General features: G+C 33.7%; 2 protein-coding genes across 2 annotated transcripts; one reads left to right on the top strand and one right to left on the bottom strand.

The window, feature by feature from the left end:
• The first annotated feature begins 2,094 nt into the window (after positions 1-2,094).
• Positions 2,095-5,558, top strand: LOC132175190 (Haloacid dehalogenase-like hydrolase (HAD) superfamily protein). The gene is made up of 5 exons (XM_059587056.2): positions 2,095-2,332; positions 4,248-4,362; positions 4,646-4,797; positions 4,870-5,131; positions 5,224-5,558. The coding sequence occupies exons 1-5, from the start codon at positions 2,130-2,132 to the stop codon at positions 5,389-5,391; spliced, it is 900 nt and encodes a 299-aa protein (XP_059443039.2). The 5' UTR covers positions 2,095-2,129; the 3' UTR covers positions 5,392-5,558.
• A 2,610-nt stretch (positions 5,559-8,168) lies between these two features.
• On the bottom strand, positions 8,169-21,816 carry LOC132174767 (phragmoplastin DRP1E-like). Its single transcript, XM_088514200.1, has 15 exons — positions 21,620-21,816; positions 21,317-21,380; positions 16,163-16,270; positions 14,592-14,692; positions 13,645-13,696; positions 13,470-13,531; positions 12,142-12,232; positions 11,944-12,008; positions 10,487-10,681; positions 10,253-10,372; positions 10,089-10,159; positions 9,693-9,918; positions 9,378-9,428; positions 8,907-9,275; positions 8,169-8,419 (listed from the first exon to the last, which is right to left on the bottom strand). Exons 1-15 carry the CDS (start codon positions 21,758-21,760, stop codon positions 8,291-8,293), a joined length of 1,845 nt encoding a protein of 614 aa, XP_088370326.1. The 5' UTR covers positions 21,761-21,816; the 3' UTR covers positions 8,169-8,290.
• Between the last annotated feature and the right edge of the window lie 435 nt (positions 21,817-22,251).

The following is a 22,251-nucleotide window of genomic DNA, read 5'->3' as shown; positions in this document are numbered from 1 at the left end:
GGGCCTTGGAAAAAACTTCCTTATGAGAGAGTTGGTAGCTACCCAAATGGTGGCCCTGAATTGGCTCAAAATGAATTACTTCTCCTTATAGTGTATTCCAAAATCTCATATCCTCCCTCCTCTATCTCACAATAATATTTGACCCTCCAAATAAAACTTCTTTACTCTGCCATTGCTTTTGTTGTTACGATAATTAGGGTCGACAATTTTTGACATGGCTCACGAATTCAATACGAAATTAAAAAGTTGGGGTTAAAAAGTGTGCCATATTTTAATTAAATAGATTGAGCTAAAGTTGATCTATATAGTCTTATATCTACACTTCAACAATACCCGAACCCGATACGTGACATAATGGCAGGAAATTTTTGATATTGTTGCAAATTTTTGCTGTAGATTTAAAATAGATGGAGACGATAATATTCAAAGATATTATCTTGTAAAATAGCCCGAAACCCTGAAAGACTGTTGTGTATGTCATAAATATTGTTTGGGTTGTAGAGGTTTCAAATTGTATCTTTGATATTCTAATGAGTGAGCATTTTGTCCAATTTGATTGTTATATCAATGAAAAAATATCGTTAAAAAAAAAAAAAAAAATGAAAGAAGTAGCCAACTTGTCTTTTAACTGATGATACGTGGTCCAATTTTTGTCATACAAATAATATAATCAAGGAAAGGAACAATAAACGTGTAAGAGAGGGAAGCCGCCAGGGGCCAGGTGCGTTGGTTGGTTGGCTCCCAAATTTCCAGGACATTTGAAAAAAGTGAAGCGAATATGCTTGAGAAATTTAAGAAACACCCAGGAAAGTGTTTTTCTTTTTCTTTTGTGAGCAACCCCTAGACTCTTGGTTATTTGTTAACAGCCTCTGCACTTTAAGTTTTTTTGCTTGCTGTTTCATTGACAAGACTCTAAGTTCTGTAAAATTGCCGATTGATCGGGGCAATTTTAGAAGAGGAAGAAGATTAGTCTGAGACTGTCGGCAAGATGAGAAAAAGAGGTAAGTAATGGTAGAAAATATATTTTTATCTCACAAATACTTTCCAATGTTGATATAACAATTTTAATTAATCTTTAAATTCATCTTTGTTAAAAAAATAAAACAAAATTTAAAAGCTAATTGAGACGGTCATATCATCGATATAATAAATTTGTAGGATACAAATGTAATTTCTATTATTACTCGTTTAATTTTCCTTGTATATTTTATGCACCAAAAAAAAAAAAAAAAAAAATCTAAACATCATTCTTCTTTTTTCCATTAGACTTTCTAAAAAATTAATCATTTGATTTGTAAGATTCATACTTTCATCATATAAATCATACAGATTTAATAGTTGATTTTTTTAAAAAAATAAAAAATAAATGAGAAAAAGACAAATAGCAGTTTTCTTTTGTACAAGTTAGTCACTTGCTTAATTATAAAACCAAAAAAAAAAACAGTTTTGATGAGGCTTTGTGGGGTTGTCCATGTGATGCACTCATGCACCACCATCAATTTTAATGGAAAATGCTAGGCTTATAAATACATTTTATAAAAAAAATATTTATAAATTGATGTGACACAATATGATTGAATTTCTTAAAATTTGAATTTATCTCATATCCAATCACATTGTGTCACATTATTTTGTAAAATGTGTTTGTAAGCCTAGCATTCTTCAATTTTAATATATTTCTTATGATGGGTATTTTCTAAGCTCATTTTTGTTGCTTTTGTGGGATGTCCATTTCATAGCTCTAACTACAGAAAAGATTACCATCACCCACCTCATCTCATATAAAATCATTTATTGTTTAGAATTAAGATAAAACACCAGAAAAAATTGTAAAAATGGATTTGATATAATATATTGAAATACTACCTCAATTTTTTTTTTCTGAGCAAATAAGGAAGGGCTCCCATATTACCCAAAAAAAAAAAAAAAAAAAAGGAGGAAGGGCTCCCAAATTTCCAGCAAATATCATTATCTTTTTTTTAAAACAATGCCGAAAATGCATGTATTTTCAGTAAGCATGACCGTTTCCAGTTTAAAATTGTGTAAAATTCATAACCTTAGGGGAGTCCAATAATAATGTTAAAAGTTATGAGGCAGGTTTTTCATATCAAAGAAAGAAGAAAAAAGGAATGAATACAGCTCGCATCTCATTCTGTGGTAGATTCCCTTCGCTTATTCCTCTTCATAATTCACTACATCCGCCACGATCTGCTCCCGAGTCCCAACTACCCATTTCTCGAAACAAGTATTGGCAAAGAAAATCCTTCGATAATTGCCTACCTCAAACCCAACAAGTAATGACGGCCTCAAGTGGTGAAAATTCTAAGGAGAGGTAAATTTTCTGTCTCTCTCATGTGATCGTTCTTGGAAGAATGGCCGCAGATTTGATCTGGGTTGATCTTAATTCTTCAACTTTTGTTGTGAAAATTTTGCTTGTACACAATGCCACTGATGGACAAGTTTTAGGAGTTTTTGTTTCCATGCAGTGTCAGTTTATATTCCATTCCATAAATTTGGTAGTTGTTACGGTTTTTGTTTTTCACTTACATATTTTGGGGTACTGTTATATCAGATGATTTTCCTTGTACCCATCATATGAAATTCTGGTTTCTTATATATTCTGGGTTATTGCACCAAAGTCAACCTGTTAGAGATTCTCATTAGTCTGGATGTCGTTCAATTCTGTACCATCAAAATCCAATATTTTGGATTGTTTTGAAAAGTGGGCCAGCTAAAAGGTTGTGTTTTTCAAAATCTGTATAATGGGAACTATTACTTGCACATTCTGTTCATACCATCTGCTTGAATTCTATTGATAAAGACATTTATTTCTTTCTTAATTGTGATAGTGTGATTCAGTCCTTCACTTGGTTCATGTTCACCAGTAATCAATTTTTATTTTATTTTATTTATTTTTATTTTTTACTTTTTTGTGAAATTTTACGTTTTGGATTGTTTTGAATTGTGGGCCAGCTAAAAGTTGTGCTTTTCAATTCTGTATTATGGGAACTATTACTTGCATATTCTGTTCATAGCATCTGCTTGAATTCTGTTGATAAATACATTTCTTTCTTTCTTTCTTAATTGCGATAGTGTAGTGTCCTTCACTTGGTTCATGTTCATCAATCATTAGTCTTTTCATGCTAGAGATCGAAATGGACTTGTCCCAGATTGGCGTCTCCTCTTAATTTTGGATTTTTTTAAATAGAGTTCCGATTCTTACCATCTCATTTCCTAGTTAATTTCTAACTGAGACTCCATGCTTCTCTATTTATTTATTTATTTATTTATTTTTTAATACTTTCTCTTCTGGTAATTAGGTTTATTTTCATTCAGATGGTTCTGTATTTTGTCTTCATCTTTGTTATCTTCTCTTATATTCCCATGTACTAGAGCTGTTTTCTCTGCCAGTGAATTTGCATATTCTCGCTCGACGTGGTTTGGTTGCATATCCGATGTTGCTTCTTTCTTCCTCCTGTGGCTATTCCAGATTATTTCCTCTGATGAGCAATTGGCACACTTTATGCTTAATACTAAATGGATGCTAAAGCATAGCGAGTTGAAATTTTTGCTTGTTTATCATTTGTAAAGTTTTCAACTTTATAGTTAGTAAGTACTCCATGGGAGAGACTTTACAAAATTCATGCTTCCTTTTGTAGACAATATCTGGTAAATATCAGTTAATCCCATTAACTTCATAGGAATTGCTGAATTCCATCTTTACCAAAATATCTGTGAAATAGGAACCATTGACTGATATAATGCTACAAGTCATTGCCATAGCTGTTGATAGATCATGTACACAAGAAAATTGTCAATTGTTAGTTGTTTCTGTATGTAATTTGTGGATATGTACTTTGTATACTTCATGGAACTGAAAGGATTCCATTTTAGTTTGAGTAGCATCTGAATTTCTTGTGTAACTTGTTCACTAAATGTTGTCATTTTATGGTTTTGAGCAAGTGTCCAACTTATGTGTTGGGATCTATATCAACCATTAGATGGAGAACCTTTACAGGTTTTTGTTATGGTGTTGACAATGTTATCATAAAATGTTGATTGGGAACCACTATCTAGTGGTTCCCTTTAAATACATACTGTAAGCTGCAGATGGTTACCGGATGATCTGACATCTTGATATGCTGTTTTTTATATATTTTCAAAAACTTTTAGCACCTTGTATTTTATTTTATTTTTATGTCATTTGGTTGTACTGTTGCCTTATTTTCTCCATTTTGTGGAACCAGCAAAAGTTCTCTCGCTGCACTTGCTCCTCTTCAAGCAGTACTATTTGATGTAGATGGAACTTTATGTGATTCAGATCCACTCCACTACTCTGCCTTCCGTGAAATGCTTCAAGAGGTAAAGTTTCTTTCACTAACTTGCCCTAAACAGTTATAAATTTTCTCAAAAAGATTGAGATCTCTGGTTCAAGTTTGTATTCTCTATGTCACTTTCTTTTTCACTCCAGAAATAAATTTTTATTTATCAAAAGAAGTTCATACTTTTGCATCCAAGGATATGACATTCACCATAACAAAATGCATACGTTATACGTGCATAGTTCTTGTTTAACCAAAGAAAGAGCTCATGATTCTGTATGAAGTACTTATGGAGGATTAACAGAAATTTTGGTAGTTTACAGATTGGATTTAATGGTGGGGTTCCAATTACTGAGGAATTCTACGCTGAGAATATTGCTGGCAAGCATAACGATGATGCTGCTGCGTTCCTCTTCCCTGATGATGTTCAACGGGGCTTAAAGTTCACGGATGAAAAGGAAGCCATGTTCCGAAGGTAAATATTACTTCTCTAATTGGAAACCCTTTCAAGCTCCAGTGATATAATTTCTTTGATGAAACAACACAGATTGGCCGCAGAACAATTGGAGCCTGTGAGTGGCATATACAAAGTGAAAAAATGGATTGAAGATCGCGGGTTGAAACGGGCTGCAGTGACGAATGCTCCGAGGCCAAATGCCGAACTCATGATCTCAAGACTCGGCCTGTCAGATTTCTTTGAAGCTGTTATTCTTGGAGACGAATGTAACCATGCCAAGCCACACCCAGAACCTTACTTGAAGGCCCTTGAAATACTCAATGTATCAAAGGATCACACTTTTGTATTTGAGGTCTACCTTCTTCTCAGGTCATGTTCTTTTCAGAAGTTTGTCTAGCTTGCACTCCCTGAAATTTGGTATTTGTTTTGTTTTTGCTTTGCTAGGACTCTGTTTCGGGGATTAAAGCTGGAGTGGCGGCCGGGATGCCAGTAGTTGGTATAACCACCAGGAATCCAGAACGCTCTCTGCTGGAAGCAAAGCCTGCCTTCCTTATAAAGGATTATGAAGATCCGAAATTGTGGGCAGCTTTAGAAGAGCTTGATAAGAAATGAGGTACTTCTACAGATGCAGCTTGAAACATTCATAGAAAATTCCTTGCTAAACTCAAAACTGTTACAAGAATTTTGTTGGAAGGGAGAGCCTTTTGGTCCAGCTGCTATTGATATATTATTATTTAAAATTTAGTCAATAATAAAATAAGAGTACATTTTGACCTTTATGTCTGTGGGGCACTCTTTTTGGAGATATAGTCATATAGTTATGTTTTGAGATACAGTGGTGTTTCCTCCGTATCGTTCTTAAAAAGAATGACAGCCGCCCACCCTATGAACGGAATGGGTTAGAACTAGAATGTGCATAAGAATTTTTTTTTTTTTAACTGATATTGTATATTCATCTCCAACCATTAAAATTTGTGGGCATAGTTATGTTTTGAGATACAGTGCGGTGTTTCCTCCATATTGTTCTTAAAAAGAATGATAGCCGCCCGCCCTATGAGAGGAATGGGTTAGAACTAGAATGCGCATAAGATTATTTATTTATTTATTTTAACTGATATTGTATATTCATCTCCAACAATTAAAATTTGTGGGCATGTTTGGTAAAATTTTTGAAAAGTGTTTTGGGTTTGTGTTTAGAAAAAGTGAGAATTGAGAAGTATATTGGTAGGAGTAGGAGCTATATTTAAAAAAATGTTGTTTGTGGGATATTAAATGAAAAAAAAAAAAAAAAAATCAAAAAAATCAAAAAGTTTGAGAAATGTTTTTAAAAAATTTGAAGAAACAATATAAAAAAAAAAAATAAAAAAAATAAAAAAAATAAAGGTAAAAAGTCATGGTTGTAGCTCCTGTCGAGAATAAAGGCATGGCCACCTTTGTTTGGAGACTTGGAGTGGTTGCATGACCACCCCACTCTTAGTGCCTCAAGTGCACAAGGTAAAAAAAACGTGCACAAGTTAATAAAATAAATATTTTAAGAAAAAAATGGGTCATTATTTGAAACAAAATATAAGCCTATGAAGGAATTAAATTTTTTTACTTAAATTCGAATAAAGTAAATACCAAAACATATTGAAGTGGATAACGTTTGAAAAACGTGGTAGGGTAGAATGAGACAGGGAAAGATTCACCTCATCTGGACCATGAGACTGAATCAATCTCATCTCTCGTAGACTTGTATAACTCAAGCCTCTTTGCACGTTGCTATCTCCTTTCCATCAGTGCTGGATTTTCATCCAACAGTTCTGAAAGTTGCTTGCCCTACAGAAGAAACTACCTTCTCTCAACATTCAGAAGGATGAATTGGAAATGGCTAAAATTCACATGTATACTGCTGTAAATTTGTTTGATAAAATAAGGAAATGCAACACTGGTTAACCAACAATGGAAGTCGAGCAGTTGTGTCAGATCCTTTGAAGGTACTTTCCAAATGAGCATTATATATCAAATTGTAACCGGGAACATCTAAATATGATTCCAGTGGGAGCAGGCCTAAGGATCCCGTTATCTATTAAATGCCTCACTATAAAGGGAAAAATGTTAAATTGGTCAATGTGGTTCATTATTGGAAATGACCCATTTTAAGAAAAAAAATGGGTCATTATTTGAAACAAAATATAAGCCTATGAAGCAATTAAATTTTTGTACTTAAATTCGAATAAAGTAAATACCAAAACATATTGAAGTGGATAACGTTTGAAAAACGTGGTAGGGTAGAATGAGACAGGGAAAGATTCACCTCATCTGGACCATGAGACTGAATCAATTTCATCTCTCGCAGACTTGTATAACTCAAGCCTCTTTGCACGTTGCTGTCTCCTTTCCATCAGTGCTGGATTTTCATCCAACAGTTCTGAAAGTTGCTTGCCCTACAGAAGAAACTACCTTCTCTCAACATTCAGAAGGATGAATTGGAAATGGCTAAAATTCACATGTATACTACTGTAAATTTGTTTGATAAAATAAGGAAATGCAACACTGGTTAACCAACAATGGAAGTCGAGCAGTTGTGTCAGATCCTTTGAAGGTACTTTCCGAATGAGCATTATATATCAAATTGTAACCGGGAACATCTAAATATGATTCCAGTGGGAGCAGGCCTAAGGATCCCGTTATCTATTAAATGCCTCACTATAAAGGGAAAAATGTTAAATTGGTCAATGTGGTTCATTATTGGAAATCACCCATTTTAAGAAAAAAATGGGTCATTATTTGAAACAAAATATAAGCCTATGAAGCAATTAAATTTTTTTACTTAAATTCGAATAAAGTAAATACCAAAACATATTGAAGTGGATAACGTTTGAAAAATGTGGTATGGTAGAATGAGACAGGGAGAGATTCACCTCATCTAGACCATGAGACTGAATCAATCTCATCTCTCGCAGACTTGTATAACTCAAGCCTCTTTGCACGTTGTTGTCTCCTTTCCATCAGTGTTGGATTTTCATCCAACAGTTCTGAAAGTTGCTTGCCCTACAGAAGAAACTACCTTCTCTCAACATTCAGAAGGATGAATTGGAAATGGCTAAAATTCACATGTATATTGCTGTAAATTTGTTTGATAAAATAAGGAAATGCAACACTGGTTAACCAGCAATGTAAGTCGAGCAGTTGTGTCAGATCCTTTGAAGGTACTTTCCGAATGAGCATTATATATCAAATTGTAACCGGGAACATCTAAATATGATTCCAGTGAGAGCAGGCCTAAGGATCCCGTTATCTATTAAATGCCTCACTATAAAGGGAAAAATGTTAAATTGGTCAATGTGGTTCATTATTGGAAATGACCCATTTTAAGAAAAAAATGGGTCATTATTTGAAACAAAATATAAGCCTATGAAGCAATTAAATTTTTTTACTTAAATTCGAATAAAGTAAATACCAAAACATATTGAAGTGGATAACGTTTGAAAAACGTGGTAGGGTAGAATGAGACAGGGAAAGATTCACCTCATCTAGACCATGAGACTGAATCAATCTCATCTCTCGCAGACTTGTATAACTCAAGCCTCTTTGCACGTTGCTGTCTCCTTTCCATCAGTGCTGGATTTTCATCCAACAGTTCTGAAAGTTGCTTGCCCTACAGAAGAAACTACCTTCTCTCAACATTCAGAAGGATGAATTGGAAATGGCTAAAATTCACATGTATACTGCTGTAAATTTGTTTGATAAAATAAGGAAATGCAACACTGCTTAACCAACAATGGAAGTCGAGCAGTTGTGTCAGATCCTTTGAAGGTACTTTCCAAATGAGCATTATATATCAAATTGTAACCGGGAACATCGAAATATGATTCCAGTGAGAGCAGGCCTAAGGATCCCGTTATCTATTAAATGCCTCATATAAAGGGAAAAATGTTAAATTGGTCAATGTGGTTCGGGGTTTTGGCTTACCCCAAGAAGTGTATAGTCACTTTTTAAACCCTAAAGAGTTATTTGTCAAAACTCCAAACTATAGGGACTATTTTAGCATTGTTCCCATTATAAACTCACAATATTCTGTCAGCAAAAGGGGTTGAAATTAAAGCCTAATTTGGGAAGAGAGAGAGGCAAATATCGCTCAATACCTCTTTTTTGCCCACTTGTATATACAAATGATCAAGTAAACACCGCTTGGCCTTCCTCACTTGACAATGAACCACTGCCTTTGGTATGGTATTCTTGAGTGTCTCTGATACCATTTTAACATAAGAAGAAACATTTGATCCTATCCTGTGGTAGTTCCCTTCTGTATATCGATCTGCAGAGGAGCCGGATGGATTTACTTCCATCTCCATTTTCAGAGGTAGTTTCCTGAAGAAATCCACAGTCAGGTATGAAGATTCCATTTCCACCATTCGCAAAGTTGTCTTCTTACTGTCTTCCCTGAATCTCTCCAATGCTTCAGTGGCAGCTGTTGCTATTTCAGCTTGAAGAGTTGGGAAGCGCCTCAACTCCTGTACCATTCCAAAAAAAAATTAAAAAAAAAAAAAAACTTGATTTTCCTGGCTGGTAAATTGTTGCTGCTATGGAAATAGTGAACTTTCTTAATTTTGAACCTGAGTCTCTCCAATTGACCTTCTAACAAGTTCCTTCAATATGAAGTGAACCTGCAATACCATATTTCCGGAAAAGAGAAACTAATTAGAGGTGCAATGCTTGTCAATTTATTAGAGTTTGAAAAGACATGGAAAAGCATATACATTGGTTCTAGAGATCTCAATGCACATCATCTTTATGACATCGTTGTATGACTCCCCCTATTAACCCCCGCCCCCCTTCTCCCAACACAAGAAAACAAAATCTTCATTCCAAGAGTCAGGCGGCCTCGGGCACAACCATTTAACCATGAGGACAAAAACAAAAGCACTTACAGCATCTACGGAAGCTTCCGCTGGGCCTCTGAAGTAATTAAGTGCACCCTCAATGAGGCGTCGATAAGCTTGCTCAGGTGCAATTAAATGAGGTTGGTACCCATCTGCTTCTGAAACAACTTTCCTTACATTTTGCAGTGAAAGATGACGGTCCAATGGAAGCTTCCTCAAAGCAGCAGGGAGCTGGTGGTCAAAAACTCCATAAATCCGATCACCACCAGGTCGCCTGAGATTTGGCAAAGGAATATAAATAGGAATAACAGGAATATAGGAATTACTTGCCAATAGAATCAAAATGAATCATCATATGCATCAGTGTTTGGCTCCCACGTAGCAGCTGAGATGAGATTTAAAGCAATGAAAGAAAGAAGAAACAAAGCACAATCAATACGTTACCCTCCATCTAAATGCTCCTTGAAAATTTGGTCAAATATATGGCACAACTCTAGGATAGTATATAACTGGGCCTGATATGCATCAGAAAAAAATTACAATAAATATCATCAGACAATTCATATGTCAACACTAAAATATAAATGACACGTTTATAAATTCCTCACCCCAGCATCAATAGGAACAGGCCTATCAAGATGGTCCAACTCTGCTTCAAGTTCATCAATGCTTCTATTAATCAATGATGCAATGCCTGGTATGCGAGCTTTAATTGCAGATTCTAAATGCTGAAATGATAACAATATCAAAATGTAACCAGCCATAGTTAATAGAGTTAGAAAAAATAAATGTAGAAAGCTAGTCATCACATTACAAATGAAGATAAGCAGGATAAACAAAACCTTTGAAAGAAGTTTTGCGAGATATTCAGAGCCCATTTTGCTGGTTAAGCGTCCATAATCAGGACTTGTGGCAAAAAACTCACGCTCCCGCTGCCGAGCAGCAATCATGTTGACATTTTTGTTTATATCAGCTTGTGAACGATTTACAGTTCCAACCCAAGGGTGTTGAAGCCGATAAGATCTTCCTTCAAGAACCTTTAAAATGACATGAAAGGAAACCATATTAAGAGGACCTAACCTTTCTGCAGCAGATAAGTGATGCATAAATTACAAAATGCAGAAAAATTAACAATTACCATAGCCAAAAAACAGATACGAGTGATGTATAAAAGTACAAGGAAAACAATCAATCGACATGCAATTTTCTAGTAATACACAAAAAAATAAAAAGATCCTTTGGACACTTGGGAATCCTGCCTTTCTTTTCTTTTTCAATGTACTATATGATTCCTAAAGAGTCGCCAGGTACATCCATAACTTAAGGGCGAAAAAAAATTACTCAAGATACAACTAGAAAAAATGACCACTTAGATAATCAACTCACTGGAAGATTCTGACAAAACAATACTACCTCTGTCCTAATATCAGTATTTTCATTTGAAATAGCACGATCATTGGCAAACAAGTAAACATATAGTGAACTTTATAAAATGTCCTTCATTTGATACAGGAGGTGGCACTACTTTCAACAAAAATCTTGTTTGCTTTTTAGAAGGAAAGTAGAGTTACTATAGGAAATTGAAGATGTAAGAACTTTCACTTTTAGAAAGTATACATGTTCTATAGGATATCTCAAAAGAAAGAATGACAGAGAGAATGCACTTATTTATGTAGCATCAGAAAGAATCATCTTTCTCATTTTAGTTTGAAGTTGAGTTTGTTCTTATTATCAAAATATCCTCAACAAAAAGAGGCAGGGTGATTTAAGGAATAACATCTTAATTATTCAAGCCAATGGTTTTCTAAAACGGCACCATTCATGAGCTGGTTTTTGCCTCTAAATGCTGTACAAAAAATCAGTGTAAACAATTTGTTTTCATGGGGTGCCCAAGTGCACTCAATATGATTTTACAAATTCAAATTTCCCGAGACTAATCTGTGCCTTTCTGTGTGCCTTTCTGTGGACACAAGCATTTTTTCATGAATATTGTTTGGTTAAAAGCTATAAGATATAAGGCAATCATGCCATATGTTTCCAATTCCCCATGACATAAACCACAAATTTTTCCAATTATCAGATAATTGCCTGATGTTTATTCTAAATCAACTATTCAAGATGGCTTTGTTGGGTTTTACATAATGGATACGAAGCACAGAATATCTTCAAAAATAAAATGAGAAACATACTTCAACAATGCCCCATCTTAGGTTAGATGGATTGAGAAGCATCGTTTGCTTCCAGCCAAACTTTTAAATTTCAGAGAGTTTAAAGCTGAATACATTAGAAGGATTCTTACATCCAAAGCATTTGTTCCTCTATCCATCAAATCAAGCTTTGTCAACACGCCAAATGTCCGTTCACCTAAAAAAGGAAAACGTAATCTCCATATTAAAGAAAAAGTATTAGAGAAAAACCACGAATGCATACCAAAGAAAAATACATTCATATATGGCTGTATTGAGAGATAACTAGAAACAATGTACAGAAAGTATACCTGATGGATCAACTTCCCTAGCAATCTTGATAGCATCAGATGTTGCTACATCTTGATTGGCCGGAGTTATGGCCAAAATGATGCAATTTGGCTGCAATCCAAGAACCATAAATTTTATAATAGCTTGCAGAGAACTTGAAGCAACAAAACTATCAAGAACTCCAACAAATTGCAGATATAACCAATGAATTTAAATGCATAAGCTTGAACCAAAACAAAACCAAGGCATGGAACATACATCTAAAACATTGAAATACAATTTTTTTTTTTAATACAGATAAGAGATCACGGCATACCAATCAGTAAAAAATCAGGAGAAGTGAAAGCAGCACATACAATCAAAACTCGGGAGACCATCTCCACAATAAATTAGACTTTACTTGATGGAAGCTTTTTGCAACATCCAAAATAAGTTGCAACTAGAGGGATTAATCAAATTTAAGAGACAGAAATCACTCATTACTATTAAAATATTAATTAAATAATTAATTTTACCATTTTCTATCAGCTTATATATTTGGATTGGCTAGTGATTTAACATGGTATCAGAGCAAAATTCTTAAGTTTGAACTTTGGCTCTATAGTTTGTCCTCTCATTTCAATAAAATATTCTCTCTTTTGTTTATTCACACGCGTGAAAGAGAGTGTTAAGAATATTAATTATACAATTAAATTTACTATTTCGTATCAACTTAAACTTTTAGGATAAATAGTAATAACAATTATTGAAAATACAAACCGCGAATATGAGAGAGAAAAGCAAAAAAAAAAAAAAAAAAAAACTCTTACCCATTCTAATTTTCCATGATAAGACTATAAGTTAACACTCCTCCATAAATCTCTAATAAATTAAACAGAGTTCTACAGTTCCTTGGATATAATCGTCTTCAAAGGCAACATAAGTAGTTATCAAGTTAGAACTCATCAAACAATAAATCAAGGAGAAGGTTAATTAACCAAAATAATACCAGCATGCGAATACGGAATACTCCTTAAAAAATGTCCTTCCCTCATGATAGCATTTTCCTTGGTTTCTTGCTCTATATCTCACCGTTGTGAGATTGCCGATTGTACAATCGAGACAAAAGAGTGAATATAGACTAAAAGAATAATCTACCAGAATTCCATAGTTACTAGAAATTAAAGAATAGTGCCACTGATTATATTCTTCTAACTTGATGCCTTCTATTTGAAAATGTATGTGCTAGAAATGCATAAAAATAATGAGTTATATATGATGTCATAAATAAGAAGGATGTAAACAAATCAGTCACAGTTACACAATGAAAAAAATAAAATAAAAGGTGGAAAAAGTACTTTCTTATTACCTTCTCTACATATGAACGAACCATGTTTTCAATGTCCTGAACAATACTTTCTGGCTGTCCCTCTGGCAATAACATACATCTCTAGCTCAGAAAATTAATAGATAAAAAATAGAACATACAACAAGGGTAAATTTCATTTAACGGTAGAGACAGGGGGACAGTTAAAGAAGTATACCTACAGCAACCTTTGTTAAACCGGGCAAATCTATCAATGTTAAGTTGACAACGGCCAAAAAATAAACAATAATTATCAGATAATGTAAAGGACTTCTGAACAATGATGATAATCCTTTATAAAGTCAAATAAAAGTTCAATCTGTATGCAACAAAAGAGCAACCAAGCAAAATTACCGAGTAAGAAAATCATTATTTTTTCTGATAGGTAAACAAACTCATACACCTAGAATAGGATTGAACACGTGCCCTCACTCTCCACTCATGGGGGAAGGAAGCTGGAGGGAGATGCATTTAGTTCAAGGTACATTGGAAAAACAGATATCACAACAAAAGCCTATGCAAAAATCAAACTAAAAATAGATATGTAATGCAATGCAATCAACAAGACAAGACTACTTGCAATGCACCAGCCACATATAAAGACTCTCATGCTGCTTGGTACACAGAAAGGACAGCAGCAGATAAACATATGACAAGAACAATTACAAATTACATGATTTGGAATATCTTTGGAAATCGAACAGAGGAAATATCGATTTATTATTTCGTCTCTCTCTCGCACATTCCAGGTCATGACTAATTTCTTACTTCAGTGAGGTTCTTCAAACCCTAGGCCCCCTTTAATGAGAGTTATTTTGGAACCCACCACATGCCAACTGGCGCAAAATGTCATTTCCATTATTGTTCCCTATAAATTAGATTTTGTAACCCAATAATGAATTTGATACACTTCAGAAAATCAAGATCACAATAATCAGCGGGCAACATAGCTGAGTCCTCATCACTGATCCATACTTCTCAAATATAACCAAAAAAATCAATAAATCATTAAAAATTTGAGTAAAATACAATCTCATATATAATGCAGCCAATAAAACCGCACATCAAAGAAACCAAGGGAACTATTATGCTTGACTCCTAACACCAAGTCTAGATTCCATTACCATTTGGGGAGTAGATACTGAGATGAATAGGAACAGGAGAAATCTGTTTCGACTTCCCAGTCAATCTATCAGTTTCATCCTGAATTTCCTTCCGAACCATAGCTGTGTAAGAAAAATAAGACAGTCAAACAACCTTGCAATTTCCATTTTCAAATCTGAAAAAGGAGAAGGAAATACAAAGTTTGCATTGCTGTAACAATTTTTTAGCATACATTTTCAAGCAAGGTTTGAGCAAGAGGCATCAAAAACAAGAGAGATTTTTATTATAGCTAGTACAATAAATGGTTAGACAGTGTCAAGTTACTGTGCTAACAAGCTAGGAAACATGGGCATAGATTCAAAACAACATGAATCTTATTAGCAAAATGAAAATATTGAGGATGTGGCAAGCCTTATGCAGGAAACAAATAAACATCCTTTGCAGCCAAGCATACACCTAGGACGAGTTTGATAATAGTGATACATATGCGAGCCACACAAGAGAAATGATTGAGCAAGTAAGTGAATATACAGAGAGGGTTGTTAATGCCAACAAGAATATATGCTTTCGAGCGAGTTAGGAGTGTTACTGACAGTAATTAAGAGTAGCCAATTGAAGAAATAAGAAAAAATTTAATCTTTAAGAACGCAACTCAAAAAATATGACTCCTTGACATCATATCTGTTGAAACTCCAAAAATCTCATGGTATTACAAATCAGTGATTGTGCTTTTAATCTAGAAAACTATGATATAGTGACTATTATTAAAAGGTAAAGCACTTTGTTTTCCGAGTTATTCCAAAAGCTTAAGCTGATAGAAAGAGACAAATTTAATCACTTAATCATTACTTTAACACCCTCCCTCACGTATAGGCTCAAACTCTATTTTAATAGGTGAGGCCCAACACGTGAAATATTTAATTTAAATAGGGGGTGAATTGACGGAGTCAAAATTCGATTCCAAGACCTTTAGCTCTAATACCATGTTAAAATAACTAGAGAATATAGGAATAGAATATAGAAATGAACTGAATACTATATTTTTGTATGTATTGAACTGTATACAAAGGGGCCTCTTTATAGCTGAATAAGGCCAGATAAAATAGGAAATACAATCAAGAGTTAATGAATGATATTACAGAATCAAATTAATATAAATATACAGGGAAATATATATCAATCAGCAAATACGGTGAATATCAGAATATATTCATATTATGAATATATTCTAACACTCATAATGAATTCTTAGTGATACAGATAGCAATAACAAAAGTAGTTGTACATATAAAACCTACTCGCACATTTCATCTTTAAGGTAAATCACAAACACTATAAAAAAATCGTGTTAGATTTCTAAATTACGAATGGGTAAAGGTCATTTTTCATGAAATAAGTAAACAAAGACACTCCAGAATTACCAGGAACAGGAAGATTACAAAGATGAGGACAAAACACATAAGCAAGAGAAAATCTTTTGATTTCTCCATCCAATAAGAACTTTATCATTCTAATCAAGTGCCCCAGCAGTTCCACCAAAAAACATTAAGTAGTGTAACCATATCTCATCATTTGCACAACAAATGACATACAGAAATCAGTAAATCTTTTCTTCGGCAAGTGAAGGAACTCAGCATAATCCTGCGGCCCCTGTTCTGTCTTCTGCAGCTGCAACACTAAAGGCCTCCTTGTCACGATCCCTGGAAAATGTAAGATATTAAATATCAAGAACCCTTCTTTACTAGACACAGAAAAGAAAAAAACAAAGTTAACATCATATTTTACAGTTTCCAAATTTGTGTTTCTTTTGCGGACAAAAATTGATTAATCAAAATATCTCTGTTTGATTGCTGAGAAATTGTAGGGGAAAATGATGTTGTAGAACCATTAAGGTTCAAGAAACACCCAACCTTTTTTTTATATAAGTTAAAAAAAAAAAAAAAAAAAAAAAAAAAAAAAAGTGTGCAACCCAAATACACAGAGTATATACAAAAAAAAAACACCTAATCAGAAAAAGTAGAAACACCAAAAAACTTCTAAAAAAATAAAATTTAAACTCTATTCAACCAAGCCTACTACCATAGTGATAATAACTTAATTTTACATATTTATATCATTATTAGGGAGCATTACCATACTTTGTGTTAATTCATGCATTTTATTTATATGATTTTGGAATAATGTTCAGTAATTGATTTTTGTGCTTAAAATGAGTTTTAATGCATGTATTTGTCTTTTCTAGGACTTTGGAATTAATTCTAGCAAGAAAAAGATGAAGAAAACCAAGTTTTATCAAAACTGCACAAGCAACCCATTCGAAGTAAAACTGTCATATCTTTTGATTCTACTATCAGATGAAATTATACTTAGTGGCATTGAAAAACTGATTTAAAATGCTACAATTTTTTATCACACAAATATTCCCAATTCCAATGTTCACTAAGTCAAAACAGATTTTCAACAAAAGCCTGAAAATTTGGTGCAGATCAAGCAAGATTCAAACAGAAAGTTTGCTTGAAGTTGGCTCAAGCGAGATTGCGACTAATTGGAGATATAAAGTTCACTCAACCTTCACTTGACATTCACTTGAGCAACCGTGTTTAATGGGGCAGTGCTGAAGCTCATGTTTGATTAGAACAAGGGTTTCCAAGCCTATTTAAGGACTTCATTACGCCAAATTTTCATATCTTAGCATCCCTAAAATAGTTTTTAAGTTTTCTTATTAGTTTTTTGAGTTTTTTTTGGTGTGATGGCTTGCTAGAAGTAGAAGTAGAAGCCTTGCCTTAGCAAGGGATGAAGTCCCGAAATTTTATTGGGGACAAAAATTTCCTCTAATCTGGGTTGGAGGAATTTCTTCCAACACAATTTCTAAAAGTGTCATGTGTCATTTAACATGTGAGAAATGTATTTTTTTTTAGAGAAATGCTATAGTGCAATAAAAATGCCATTTTTTTCCCATAAAAGTCCTAGGTGGTAAGAGGCCACATGCCCTATCCGTAATTGTTGTGGCCTCACCCACTGATGAGGCCCGTGGCCTCTTGCCACCTAGAACTTTTATGGGCCAAAAATAATCTTTTTATTGCACTATAGCATCTCTTTTTTTTTTTAATAGCAAAATCACATGCTTTACTCATATATTTTCTTTTATTGGTATGTTCTTAACAATCCTTTTGGTTTTTAATGTTTAAGTTTTTGGGAAAATATATGTTTGCCCCCGAATTATTACCTATTTTGTAATTATGTCTCCAAACTTTAAAAAGTGACATTGAGACTCCCCATACTACCATTGCTTGTCAAATTAGACATTTTTGCATTTTTTTTTCTCCAAAATACCCTTGAAGCTATTAATAAATAAAATTCAAAAAATAAAATAAAAATAACCATTTGAAAAAAAAAAAAAAAAAAAATTAAGGAGGCTACAACAAAAAAGGCCATCCCTTTTTGTTGTTTTTAGTTTTTATTTTTTATTTTTTTTCAAATTATTATTTTTTAATAATTTTAAGGGTACGGAGAAAAATGCAAAGTGTCTAATTTGACACATAATGTTAGTATGGGAAGCTCTGATGTCACTTTTAAAATTTGGAGGTGTAAGTCAAAAATGGTGATAATTTAAGGGACTAAAGTGTATTTTTCCTTAAGTTTTATATTTTTAATTACTTAAATCATTTGGAAAAGAGATTTATTTTGTATGATTATTTAATTTAGCATAGACTCGGGCATGTTAAAATTCCCTGTGAATTAATTCACTAGTTTTGTCATGCATAAAATCGATTAAATTCATATAAACATACTTTTGGAAAAATTATATTTTGTGTTTTATCGTTAAAGCATCCCACTAAGATCATCCTTTATATGACTTTTAGTTGAGTTATAAAATAAGAGCCTTTTTGTGTTTTAAAATATTGTACTTCTTTATCTAAATTGCTTTTCACCAACAAAAAAAAAAAATCAACCCTTGCAGTTTTCTCTTTAATAAATCAATTTTACTACTTTAGTTTAATTTTGTCCCTTTTTTTTTTTTTTTTTTTTTCAATTCAGTTTAATTTAATTTTGTCTTTTGAGCTGCTATCAACACCCTTCTCCGGAACCTCGGACCCCTCAGACTCATCGCTTGACTTAGTTGACTAGCATTTACTATTCTTTGAAAACAAACGGGAACATTAAACCTAACAATCAACGATTATCTTTTTTTTTTTTTTTTTTTTTTTTTGGGTAAAGTTCACATAGCCCCTCAAAGTACCACCCAATTGACAATGTCCTCCCTAAACTTTCAATTGTGATAATGTTCCCTCCAAATTACCACAATATTGTCAATGTCCCTCCCAAGACTAGCAATAAGACAAAAATACCCTTATAAATTTAAAAAAAGAAAGATTTTTTTAAAAAAGCGACAAATTTTAATTTAAAAACAATTTTTTAAAAAAAAAACAATTTTTTTTTGACAAAATTTTTTAATTTTTTTTAAAACGGAAATTTTTATGTAAAAAAAAAAAAAAAAACTATTTTTTTATTTAGTTTTTTTTTAAAAAAAAAAAAAATCATTTTATTAAACGAAAATTTTATTTTTTTAAACGTAAATTTTTATTTAAATAAAATTATAAAACAAAAATAAAAATAAAAAAACGAAAATTTTCAATTTTTATTAAAAAAAAAAATGGCCAATGTTTGGTTGTTTTTTTTTTTTTTTTGTTAGTTTTAGGGTTTTTCTAGAAGTTTTGTTTTTGTTTTTGTTTTTTTTTTTTAATTTTACTAAGGGTAATTTCGTCATTGAGGGAACATTGACAATTTTTAGTAGTTGGGGGGGGGGGAACATTGTCAATTGGGTGGTAGTTTTAGGAGGTTATGTTGACTTTTCCTCTTTTTTTTTACAAAAAAAAAAAAAATTCATTTAACCCCCTCAAACTACTACCCCAATCACAATCTATTCCTCAAACTATCAATTGTGACAATTTACCCCCAAATTACCAAAACAATGACTATGTACCCCCAATTTTTTTAAAAATAACAAAATTACCCTTACTAAAATAAAAATAAAAACACTAAATTTTAATTTTTTTTTTCAAAATTTTAAGGGTATTTTTGTCTTATTGAAAATTCTATAGGATAATTTCTTCATTTTGCTAGCATTGGGGTACATTGTCATTGTTTTAATAGTTTGGGAGGTAAATTGTCGTAATTGATAGTTTGAGAGTAGATTATTATTGGATGATAGTTTGAGGGATTAAAGTGGACTTTACTTTACTCTTTTTTTTTTTCCTCCAATTTCTCATCAACCAAACAGACTACAAATTCAAAATAAAAACAAGGGAAAAATATAAAAAAGCCCCCCAAACTACCAGCCGTTTTCGATTTAGCCCCCTAATGTTCCAAAAGTGATAAAGTAGCCCCCTAAACTACCAAACTATTGCATTTTGGCCACTCCATTAGTCAAAACCGTCAGTTTGGATGGAAATAGCAAAACGACGTCGTTTGTTACGAGTAAGTTACTACAATACCCTTTTGGGAAAAATATAAAAAAGCCCCCCAAACTACCAGCCGTTTTCATTTTAGCCCCCTAATATTCAGAAAGTGATAAAGTAGCCCCCAAACTACCAAACAATTGCAATTTGGTCCCTCCGTTATTCATTACCATCAAATATGATGAGAAATTTAAAACTACGTCGTTTTGGCAATGGTAAGTTACCAAAATGCCATTTTTGAAAAAAAAAAAAAAAAAAGCATATTAAAACAAGCAAGCAAAACGGCGCCGTTTTGCTTGAAATTAGGGTTTCCTTACACTTACCAAAATGACGCCACTTTGGCAAGTGTTAGGAATTTAAAGAAAAAACTCTAGACCCCACGCAGGTGACCCACGAAAAAACCACCAACCCTAGTTTATCTCTCTCCCCAAAACCGCCGGCCACCACGTCGTCTATCTCCGACAGCCTGTAAATCTTACCCATAACTCAATCTTTTTATTGTATTTCATGGTATAGCTGTCGGATCGGTGTTGTTTATCTACGAACGTGGTTTTTTTGTTTGATTTCTACAATGGGTAAGAATTTTTCGGTGGCGCTTCGTAGCTAGTGGATGGTGTGGCCGGTGGTGATGGATGGTGGTGGCAGGGGCAGTCGGTTTTGAGAGAAAGAGAGAGAGGGGTGTTGCGTTTTTTTCACTTGAGGGAGAAGGTTGCCGGAGATAGAATGACGTGGTGGCCAGCGGTTTGGGGGAGAGAGATAAACTGGGGTTGGGGGTTTTTTCTGCATGGGGTTTAAGGTTTTTTCTTTTATTCCTAACACTTATCAAAACGGCGCCGTTTTGGTAAGTGTAAGGAAACCCTAATTTCAAGAAAAACGGTGCCGTTTAGCGTGCTTGTTTTAATATGATTTTTTTTTCCTAAAAGGGCATTTTAGTAACTTACCCTTGTTAAAACGACGTAGTTTTGAATTTTCCATCATATTTGACAGTAATGACTAACGGAGTAGCCAAATTGCAACTGTTTGGTAGTTAGGGGGCTACTTTATCACTTTCTAAACATTAGGGGGCTAAAATGAAAACGGCTGGTAGTTTGGGAGGCTTTTTTATATTTTTCTCAAAAGGGCATTGTAGTAACTTACCCGTAACAAACGACGTCGTTTTGCAGTTTCCGTCCAAACTGACGGTTTTGACTAACAGAGTGGCCAAAATGCAATAATTTGGTAGTTTGGGGGGCTTTTTTATATTTTTCCCTAAAAACAAAAACATTTTAAAAAAAATCACGACCCTACCTGATCCCCTGGGAAGAAAATCACGCCCGACTATGCTCTCCAGCACCGAAGACTTTCCCGAACTCTACACTCCCATCCAAAACACACCACAAATCAACAAACCACACTACACATAGACGCATACATACGTACATACCCGCATAGAGAGGAGGAGAGAGAACAAGGCCAAAACCAGTACATTAACTTGAAAACACATGCACCAAGAATCAGACTTACCAAAGATATACATAAACAAATTCCTACACGCTGCACATACAGAGAAAAAGAATTTGTGTGTGTGTGTGTGTGAGTGAGAGAGAGGACCTGACCACCGACGACGACGACGGAAGGAAGGGCCTCCCATAGAGTAGGCAAAGCAGCCACACCACCACCGTAGTCGCCGAGGACCGTACACGCCCTCTGTATCCGATTCACGAGGCCTATCAAGCTCTCCATGGTCGCCATTCCGCAAAGCCTAGAAGAACCAGAAGAAGAAGAAGAAGAAATGGAGGAGCGAGTGAAAAAGACGAAGAGGGAGAGGCAGTAGAGAGATACAAGAAGAAGACAGAAATTTGCGTACAAATCAGTTCGTTGCAAATTTTTGTCCGTTGAAGAAGAAGAAGAAGGAGAATGATGGACAGAAATTTGCTAGAAATAAACCCATCTAATAGATGACACGTGTTACTTATAGTAAGTGAGAATCACATTATTTTAAGAGAGCACAACTTTTTAGCACAATTTTAACTCAACTTTTGTCTTGTTTTTTATTTTCTTTAAATAAAAAAAAATATTGAAGCAATCGTGGTCTTTTTTTATTTGATTTTTGTTTAAAAAAAAATGGTATTTTTTTCATAAAATTATATTTTTTTTTTAAAAAAGTGGTCATTATTATGAAGAAAAATACCATTTTTTTTATACTAAATAAAAAAAGGACCACATAGAATGTTATTGTTTTA

Source organism: Corylus avellana, chromosome 3 (genome assembly GCF_965113065.1).
Source record: "Corylus avellana chromosome 3, dhCorAvel1.hap1.2, whole genome shotgun sequence".
NCBI classification, from domain to species: Eukaryota; Viridiplantae; Streptophyta; class Magnoliopsida; order Fagales; family Betulaceae; genus Corylus; species Corylus avellana.
The sequence above is the reverse complement of the archived record's forward strand: the minus strand, read 5'-3'. Positions and strand labels throughout refer to the sequence as shown.